The 10,472-nt window shown below is 35.2% G+C and overlaps 2 protein-coding genes across 2 annotated transcripts; one reads left to right on the top strand and one right to left on the bottom strand.

Annotated features, from left to right (window-relative positions):
* Window positions 1–2,899: 2,899 nt before the first annotated feature.
* RHM1 (rhamnose biosynthesis 1) lies at window positions 2,900–6,358 on the top strand. The gene is made up of 3 exons (XM_021432567.2): window positions 2,900–3,035; window positions 3,900–5,472; window positions 5,562–6,358. Exons 2-3 carry the CDS (start codon window positions 3,913–3,915, stop codon window positions 6,003–6,005), a joined length of 2,004 nt encoding a protein of 667 aa, XP_021288242.1. The 5' UTR covers window positions 2,900–3,035; window positions 3,900–3,912; the 3' UTR covers window positions 6,006–6,358.
* Window positions 6,359–7,096: 738 nt separating this feature from the next.
* LOC110419484 (cytoplasmic dynein 2 light intermediate chain) lies at window positions 7,097–10,205 on the bottom strand. Its single transcript, XM_021432555.1, has 4 exons — window positions 10,090–10,205; window positions 9,160–9,603; window positions 8,386–8,574; window positions 7,097–7,522 (listed from the first exon to the last, which is right to left on the bottom strand). The coding sequence occupies exons 2-4, from the start codon at window positions 9,403–9,405 to the stop codon at window positions 7,445–7,447; spliced, it is 513 nt and encodes a 170-aa protein (XP_021288230.1). The 5' UTR covers window positions 9,406–9,603; window positions 10,090–10,205; the 3' UTR covers window positions 7,097–7,444.
* Window positions 10,206–10,472: the final 267 nt, after the last annotated feature.

Genomic DNA, 10,472 nt, shown 5'->3' on the forward strand with positions numbered 1-10,472 from the left:
GGACAAACGTACGTACGGAAAGGGAACGAAGAGAGGTCTGTGGCGACTTATCAGTTGCAAGAAACCTTACTTTCATCTCTCTCTCTTTGAGATTAATGGAGCTTTCAACTGAAACTTGAGCTACTTTTCTAAATAGAATCAGTATGTAAATTTCTTTTCTTACATGGAAACAACTCATTCCTCTTCTATCTTCCTGAACTTCATAATCATAACCCAAAGCACCCATTTGTATCTCTTGCTATATTTTGTGCTATCATTTGAGATACCTTGCGATCCCCTGCTTGAAAACCCAAACAAGTAAATACCATTCTCCCTTTGCAATGATTAGGAAAACCTTTTCTGGGGGACATTCCATTTTCATCCAAGGTTCGTGTAATTTTTCTATGTTAAGAAGAATAAGATATAGTATACCACCTTGAGCCAGTTCCTAACAGTGCTTTTATACCCTGCTGCAATGATAACATCACCAAATCGATCGATCTTGCCATTTCCAAACATATAGAAGTTGCATGGCTGCCCTTTACCGAAGGAGATAGAAGTGATCACGTGCCCGCAACCTTTAACCTCCACACGTTATGGTCCTAATCAAGCTCCCTAAAGAAAAATTATTGCACTAGCTCATAAACAATGTGTTTTGCGAAAAGGCCAAGAACTAGCTGGAACATTAACACGATGAATTTAATGTAAAGTGATCCGATACATAATTTTAGGTCTAATTTTGCTTCAATGTAAGTAGGTTATAAATTTCAATAAATATGATTGGTTTTTCGTGAAAAAGAAAAAAAGAAAAATTTTCTATGAAAATAAGATTTTTGAAAAAGAAAAAAGAAGGACAAAATGATTTCACTTGACTAAATATATTTGCACCTCGACCCATTAACATGTCTATTCTTTGGAGCAGACATTAGGGAGAAAATACCCTGGATGATAAGATCACCCAAGATAATATAAACTGTAAAGACATGACATATATCTGAATATGATAGCCTCAATTTGCTTACTGACACTCTTTTAAGTACTGATGGGTGAAATCCCAACACTCTGTTTCAAAGCAATTAAATCATATCCCTCATGGGCCCTGGGCCCAAGCAATAAAAGGTTACATCAACTTCTATGATTCAATATTAAAAGCTTTGATTGAAAAGCCAAGTTATTAATATGGACGATCAGTTTATAAGTTTTAAATTTCATAAACGGGTTTAAATTTTTTTTATATTTTTTAAAATATATCTTAATAAAATATATGATAATCTTCTAATCCCAAATTTAAAAACAGGCGTATTAGATAATTTTTTCTGTTAATATTATATTTTAAAACTTGATATTATATTAATGTCAATTCAAAACCTATCCTCCAAACACCTTTAAGTAGTACAAATGTCATGTTAATATAAAATTTGTTAATAAAATCTCTAATTTTTAAGTGAAAACAATTTAAAGTACTAAAGTTCATGAATAGTTAAGAAAAGGTTGTTTCTGAGGAGTTGTCTCTTCCACCTACACACCCTCTTCCTCTTCCTCTTCCTCTTCTTCTAGCTTCTACCCCATTCATGTATATTCCCAAAGCTGAAACTGAAATCTTCCCATGTCTTTGTATCTTACAACATAGGAAAACTGCATATTGTTGCCATTAAAATGGTTACAAGATATCACAAACATTGAAAATGATTCTTCCAGAATCAAGGATTCAGGCAACTTCACAGCACCTGTCCTGTCACTGAAGCTTCTTTTCCTCCTAGCAAATCCTGAAATGGCCTCCATTAAATTCTCATGGACCCCATATACTATATGCTTTCAATCATAAGGAATAAATAAATGAATTTGTACAATGTTTTAATTGGGCTTAATACCTCAACTATGTTTAATTGCTAAGAAAAAGAATAGAAGGAAGAGAAAGTAGGGAAAAAAAGACTCGGTGTGCTGAACCGCGTCAAACTCACTCGGCAGTTGGAATATTGTGACAAATGACTGTTTGGGCTGCTTGGGTATTCAAAGCATGCCTAGTTTGAAAAGTATATAGTATTTAATTAATGTATCAACTTCTTAATGAAGTTTCTTATTTAATTTACATTAATCTCTAAAGTAAACAAGTCAAAATTTTTTCTTCCAAATATAATTTAAGCTTTAATACCATTATTCTATTAGCTTTCTCTTAATTCAATTGCATTTTTAATTATTATTCAATTTTTTAAAAATATATTTTTTATTCTATATTATAAAATTTAAATTCTCTATGGTATCTCTCGCAAGTACAAACAATGATGTATATATATTTATAAAAATATAAACAGTAACAAAATTTAGATTTTAGATTTTACCCGTAAAGTTAATCGGGTGGTTGATTTTTTTTGAACAAAAATCTTATCTTATCTTTTATAGGTAATTTGAAATAAATTAATCTTTGATTAGTCAAAATAAAAAAATAAAGCTTCTTCAGATAATAAAGAAGACATATTTTTCTATTTTTAGGTCATGCAAATAAAATTCACCAAATAATGCAAATAAAATTAAAACTAAAAAGGCCAAACTTTCTAACCCAAAAAAATTAAAGCAAAAGAGGGTTAGGGTAAATTCTAAGTATGGAAGCAATTAACACTTGTCAACATCCTATTGGGTAGCAGGCGTAACCTTAATTTTTATTACCTAATTAAAACTTGCTTTATAGAAGATAAATGTACTCACCACCTGACTTAATCATGAAGAACAGTTGTGTCCGACACTTTCTTTTGTTCCCAACTAACCCTTACCGTCATCATCCACACAAGGAACGTGACACAAGCAAATATATCCGCAACGTAAGGGTATTTTTGTCACTTTGTATAATTTCATGGCTCCCCTTAACTGTCTCTCTTATTTACAGAGCTATATATATGTATATATATACACGAAGTCTCCACACTTTCCCTCTCCCTCAAAGCTTCGTTCTCAAAAGCTCCTTGTTTCTCTCTCTCAACACTCTCCACATATCTCTCTCTCTCTAGAATTTGTGTGTTTCTATTTCTCTATCTGGATTTTGATTGATTTCTCTTCATCTCGTAAGTCAAAGTTTCTCATTTCTCTGTGTCATTGTTGGAGGATCAAATGTGAACGATCATTGTATTTCTTTTGATTAATTGAGGCCATTTTATGATCTGGGTATTTCTTAATTTTCTTAGATCTGTTGTTAATTGTGGAAAAAAAAATCATGTCTTGGATTGCTTCTTTAGCTTTTACTTTGGCTACATTTATTTGCTTAATAATTGGATCTGGATCTCTTTATATATATATATGATGAAATGGGATTTAAAAGATCTTAATTTTTTTTACATTTTAAAAGTAGTAATCTTTTATTTACATTGGATCTGGAAATTAAGGTGGATCTTGTTGATGAAGTCATAAACTTATGGATCATTTTCTTCTTTGTTAGTTGAACTGTGACTGCAAACATTGAATTGAGAGAAAGAAAAATGGGAGCGTTACGTAGTTGGTTGTTATAAGATCTGTGGAAATGAAATGCTTGAATAAATGCTAGGCAAAAAATTCAAGTTTAATTTGATGAGCCAAACCAAAGAGAAAAAAACAATGAGGTGATTTGATTTCAGTGGATGGTATGATCCTCCTATGTTGCCGGCAGATCGGTTTTTTTAATATTGCTTTTTTCTTCTTATTTATTTATATTCATTTAGAATGAGATCTGGTGGAATCTTCTGTTTAGATGGAATTTTGCTGACTCAGTTTGTCGGTGCTTACATGTGTGTGTGTCTTTATATGGTTTGGATTTTTACATGCTTATTTTAGCTTTGGTCCCAGATTCTATTAACCTTTTTAGGTATTTGTTTATGCAAGTTGGTGCTGATTGTTATTATCCTTTGCCATAGTTCTGATATTAGGTTGTGTATATCCTTTTTTTTTTTTTGTAGAATTGGTTTCACTATGGCTAGTTATACGCCCAAGAATATCCTGATTACTGGGGCTGCTGGGTTCATTGCATCTCATGTTGCCAATCGGCTCATTCGAAACTACCCGGACTACAAGATTGTTGTGCTTGACAAGCTTGATTATTGCTCAAACCTGAAAAACCTGCTTCCCTCTAAGTCCTCTCCAAACTTTAAGTTTGTGAAGGGGGACATTGGCAGTGCTGACCTTGTTAACTACCTCCTCATCACTGAGTCTATTGACACAATAATGCACTTTGCAGCCCAAACTCATGTTGATAACTCATTTGGGAATAGCTTTGAGTTTACGAAGAACAATATCTATGGCACTCATGTCCTGCTTGAAGCCTGCAAAGTTACTGGCCAGATCAGGAGGTTCATCCATGTGAGCACAGATGAGGTTTACGGGGAGACAGATGAGGATGCTGTTGTAGGAAACCATGAGGCTTCCCAACTGCTTCCAACAAACCCGTACTCTGCAACAAAAGCTGGAGCTGAAATGCTTGTTATGGCATATGGTAGGTCATATGGGTTACCTGTGATTACAACCCGTGGAAACAATGTTTATGGTCCCAACCAGTTCCCTGAAAAATTAATTCCGAAGTTTATCCTCTTAGCAATGAGGGGGAAGACTCTTCCAATTCATGGGGACGGTTCTAATGTGAGGAGTTATTTATACTGTGAGGATGTGGCTGAGGCATTTGAAGTCATTCTTCACAAGGGTGAAGTTGGTCATGTTTATAATATTGGAACAAAGAAGGAAAGGAGAGTGATTGATGTTGCCAAAGATATATGTAAACTTTTTTCAATGGATCCTGAGACAAGCATCAAGTTTGTTGAAAACAGACCATTCAATGACCAGAGGTATTTTCTCGATGATCAGAAACTGAATAACTTGGGATGGTCGGAGCGTACCGTATGGGAAGAGGGGTTGAAGAAAACTATAGAGTGGTACACTCAAAATCCTGATTGGTGGGGTGATGTGTCTGGTGCACTGCTTCCACACCCAAGGATGCTGATGATGCCTGGTGGTAGACACTTTGATTCTGAAGAGGGAAAGGGTTCATCATTTGTAAATGGTCCTAATCAGACCCGAATGGTGGTTCCAACCTCCAAAAGTAGTGGCTCTCCCCGAAAACCATCCTTGAAGTTCTTATTATATGGCAGGACGGGCTGGATTGGAGGCGTACTTGGTCAGTTATGTGAGAAACAAGGTATTCCCTTTGAATATGGAAGAGGACGCTTGGAAGATCGTTCATCGCTTCTGGCAGATATCCAAAATATAAAGCCAACCCATGTTTTTAATGCTGCTGGTGTGACGGGTAGACCCAATGTTGATTGGTGTGAATCTCACAAAACAGAAACAATTCGCACCAATGTGGCTGGAACCTTGACCTTAGCAGATGTTTGCAGAGAGCATGGGCTTTTGATGATGAATTTTGCTACTGGGTGTATATTTGAGTATGATGCTGCACATTTTGAGGGCTCTGGCGTTGGGTTTAAAGAGGAAGACAAACCCAATTTCACTGGTTCCTTCTATTCAAAAACCAAGGCTATGGTAATTACATTGAACATCTTTGATCTGATTCCCATTTTGTTTGTTAATTTGTGTCTTAAGTGTTCATAAATTGCCTCCAACTTTTTTAGGTTGAAGAGCTGTTGAAAGAATATGACAATGTCTGCACCCTCAGAGTCCGAATGCCAATCTCATCTGACCTAAACAACCCCCGCAACTTCATCACCAAGATTTCACGCTACAACAAGGTGGTCAACATTCCCAACAGCATGACAATCTTGGATGAACTTCTACCTATTTCTATTGAGATGGCAAAGAGGAACTTGAGGGGTATATGGAACTTCACAAACCCTGGGGTTGTGAGCCACAATGAGATCCTGGAGCTGTACAAAACTTACATTGATTCCAACTATCAGTGGGCAAACTTCACATTGGAAGAACAAGCCAAGGTGATAGTTGCCCCTCGAAGCAATAATGAGATGGATGCATCCAAGTTGAAGAATGAGTTCCCTGAGTTGCTACCAATCAAGGAATCACTGATTAAGTATGTCTTTGAACCCAACAAGAGAACCTGAGCCTAATAAAGCAGGTTTTCAGCTATAACCCCAGTATTGACTTCTGCTTTCTGCATTTAGTATTATGGCCAGGAATATCTTTTCAGTTCCATTCATTTGTTACTGTTGGCTTCCACCTATTAATTTTACGCAAACTATAAGGTATTAGGTATTCCATCTTTCATTCCACACTAGCCGGGTCAGAGCTGTATCTTAGTTTCCTCAGTATTCGTTCTTTTAAGAATCATTTTAGGTACTTTACAATTTGTGTCATCTGCAGCCTCCTAGCAGGTGTATTATTTTTTGAATATCACGGCTTCAACACTCATGTACTAGTCTTTAATGGAAGAAATTGCATTTATGTCTTATGGAAATGAGTGAATAATTCATGGATTTGAGTCTTCATTTCTCTTTTCTGCTCTTATTGTTGAAGTGTGGCTTCCTGCTTAACTGGGAAAAAATATTTCATTTGAACATTGCCTTTTACTTTCAAATAGTAAACCAAGGAGCAAAGTGAAGAAAACCCTTTAGCAACACTATTTCCATCTCTTTGTTACTGAAAATAATTTGGTTAGCGGCAATATCTGTTGTGGTAAAAGCGTAAAAGAAGAAGAGATGGCATTGAGGAAGGTAAAAATGGATAAAATAGAAACAATGTGTGGTTGGCATGCTTTGGTGAGTGGCCGCCTGGCTGTCTCCAGTCTTTGAAAACTTGGAAAGAATATCCTTTGTAGTAGCTGTCATTGACAATAAAAGAATCCAATTGAAGGTCGCTTTAGGAGATGGGAAACATGCCAATCTTTCGCACATGACTGACTCATTAACTTGTAAAGCAAAAGGAAACACAAAATGAACATCCTTTCTCACTTATTTCTTACAATCAAGCTGTGGACTTACACATTGATATTTCCAGATGCATTTTTTTCTACCATGTCAACCAATCACATTTACTTACACGTAGTAATTGACATTTACCTGAATGAAACCAAATAAAGCATTAAAATAAACTTATCCATAGGCAAAAACTTCAAACTTTGTATCTTAAATTCAAATCTCCCAAATGAGAACTTCAATGCTGCTCTAACTGTAGAAGCAACCTCAAGATATCAAAATACTGAATGATACTTAGTTCTTTCTGGGATAACACTAATGATAATTTAAAATTAAAAGAAATCAAAATAGTACAAATGTAAAGTTCATCCCCCTTTTTAGGATAAACCAAGCTGATATCATACAATGTTAAATATTATATGCTTCTATAAATCTGCTGAAGATCCAATAAATTCATTGGCTCCAGTTTGATCCTATGTTAATCCATTTGAGCCATATACCGATATACAGATATGTGTAATTACACACATTAGGCATCAAAATCATTAAGGTTTTCAATTCAGTCGATGAAGAGTGTTTGTACTCAAGGGAAAAAAAATAGTGAATGGCCTTCTTAACTAATATCACATCTACTTGCGATTAGCACAGTCTTCAGCTCGTGTAAGTGCATCTGTAAGAACATCAATTGTCCAATTCTTCAAGTCCTCCTACATACAAGAAGAAAATCAGCATGACAAGCTTTCAAGTCTATGTAGCAGTTTATTAGCTAGTGCATTATTTTGAAAATCATTTTGATGCATTCAACACAGGCATAAAGAGCTGTTTGCAACACCGTGCCCTGGTCCAACTGCAATTAAAAAAGGGCATGAAGAAAAGTACAAACCAAGTGAGACTTGATGAGTGCCTGATGCTTATACAGTAAGATTGAAGCATCTAATAGGATATGGCAAAGAGAGAGAAGACACGAGGTATAGAGAGACAAGCATTGATACAGTGACAAACATGTACCGTGTGCTGTCAAGGTTTAACATTTCTGTCAAGCCAAGTAGCTGCAACTACATGCCTGATATTTGTCAATTGTTCAATGTAAAGCTTCAATGTAAAGCTTTACACACCGTAAAGCTTTCACTTTCCCCTAATAAATTTGCAATAAGCAGTTATGTTACAAGTATGATGTTACAATTTAATTAAAAAAAACTCTAAAGCTTGCTATCACTCATTAAAGTCAAACTATGACTCTTAATAAGTAGAAGATTATGATCAATATGACAGGAAACACAAGATCAGAAATTCCTTGTTGCTTCTATACAGGTTTCTGAGAAAAAGAAATAGAATTTCAAATTCATAAGGAAGAATCAGGTTATGAAATCATATGCAGCAGAGGTGTTATCACTTGGATAAATGTATTACACTTTGGCTTAGGGGAAAAGGTTTGAAATTAAGTGGCAAGACAATAATTAAAGAGAAACGTGATGAATACAGTATTTGATATTACCATCAATATGACAAAAAACAGATTCAGATATTCATCCATCAAAAATATGAAGTACCTAATAGTCCTTTGGCTTACCATATGCAATGGTTCTCCGGTTCTTATTTGTGCATTTGGACGAGCAAGCTTGGATTCAAAAGGAGTTCTTGGTCTCACTTCTCGAAATTCCTCCCACTCCTCACGAGTAAGCATCCTGACTGTGCCTTGTCCAGGAGGAGCATTCTTTATTTTGCGCTCAATCAGTTCTTGGGACTTTGAGTCATCATGCTGCCAGCGGACAAAATATCAATTGCATAATCTCTTCAGTAGGTAGTAAGTACTAAAAGAGGGAATTGATGATAAATGTTCATAAAGCCTGGAAACAAAAAAATTGATGTGCAATGACAAGTGATTTGGGAGGTTTCATCCTTTTCCATTTAGGCAAGAGGATTATGTGACTAAAGATACCGCAAAAAATCTTCACCAAATCGAATTTTATAATTGGTGCGTGATTTCTGAATTCATATTCCATTTGCTATTGATACCCTGTATTCCGCCATAGTGCAGAATGAAGTTATGAAGTCTTGAGGGCTAGCTAGAGTCACACATTACGAATAAGAACTTTTATAAAGTCTCTGAACTATGGATTAAGAATAACCTTCCAGAAGTAAATGCTTTTAGAAAGGGTTGTTTTACTCTAAATTTGTGTTTTCCATAAATAACAACATAAGATATTGACTTTGCATCTTCAGGGAAGCCTATTGAATCCATATAGGCTCTTTAAGTGACCAACTAAAAGCAATCATCAAATTACTAACCATGGGAAGTAAACAAACTAGAATTCCTAATAAAACATAGGATGAAAGAACAAACCATCATGAGCAGCTTTGCAAAAAGTGCAATTCCAGCTACAGTAAGAACCATTGGCAGTGTTGCTGTATCAAGAAACGATCTTGATTCCGGAACCTCCACAAACAACTGATCCTTCCTGGGGTTCCTCCCTTTCTTCATCTTCTCCATTTCAGCAACCTTTCTCTTCAAGGTTTCTGAAGGGCCATCACGGGATGATGCATGCAACCATCTTCGAAATGAAAATGAGTTTTGACTAACCCTATACATGTTACCTAGAAGATGATATGATCTCCTTATCTAATATGTTGAGTAGTAGCTAACAAACCATTCCTTCCAAAAATCAAGAAATGATAAAAAGAAAAAGAAAATTCAAAGCTTTATCCACAAATAAAAGAAAATGAAAACTGAAAGATAAAACTCTCAACTCATTGCCTTGGAAATTAACCTTCTGTCAGTAAAAACCACCTGCAATTGAAAGCAGGAAAATTTCAACAGTAGTGTCTCAGTTGAAATTAATGAAATCACAAAAGCCCCTTAGCAACATAGCATGATCACAATCTCTCCCAATCTTTTTCTAAAAGGAGCACTTTCCTCAATAATTCCTCCTATAGTTATACATTTACACCCTAAAATGTGTTTTAAAAGGAAAGTTAAATGCTATTTTATGGTCATGATAGGCATTTGGCAAGCTTACAAACTTAGTTTGGAAGCAATCCCAATAAGCCAAAACCCAGTTAACAAATGAGCAGTAAAACTCAATGCATTTGCCAAAGCTCTTATTCACTGAAGCATTTCATCAAACAGTAACCCGGTTAGATGTTATCTATATACTTCCCTATCTAAACAGAGCTCTACTTTTCAATGCAAAGATAGGAAATTGGCTTGAGATACCAAAGAAGATTGAGCCAATGGAAACTGGGAAATGAGGCGAAAAGCAGAAAAAAGGGTTACCTGCAGTGTTCAGCCACAGGAGATCGTTACCTCGTAAGCTGAGGCTTGGGAGTGAGACTTTGAGACAATAGAAGAGTTTCCCTTGTTTAATGAGACGAGGAGGACTAGCACACGAGCCCGCCCAATAATGGTAGGCTTGGGTTAAAAAACTAAAAAAACTCCTAAGGGTATAAGTGTAATTTGATTCAACTTAAAACTCGTTATACTTGTTTGAAAATAAAAAATTTATTTCTTATATAAAATATTTTATTACTTAATAAGAAAACACTTGTTAATTACGTAAAAATTTAGTTTAATAAATTCTAAATTCATAATATTTTTATTTAATCAATAGATATTTCGTAATATTTTTTCTCACTTGAATCCATAACATTTTTATAATT

Source organism: Theobroma umbraticum, unplaced genomic scaffold, assembly GCF_002168275.2.
Source record: "Theobroma umbraticum cultivar Fairchild unplaced genomic scaffold, ASM216827v3 scaffold_67.0, whole genome shotgun sequence".
Taxonomy (NCBI): Eukaryota; Viridiplantae; Streptophyta; class Magnoliopsida; order Malvales; family Malvaceae; genus Theobroma; species Theobroma umbraticum.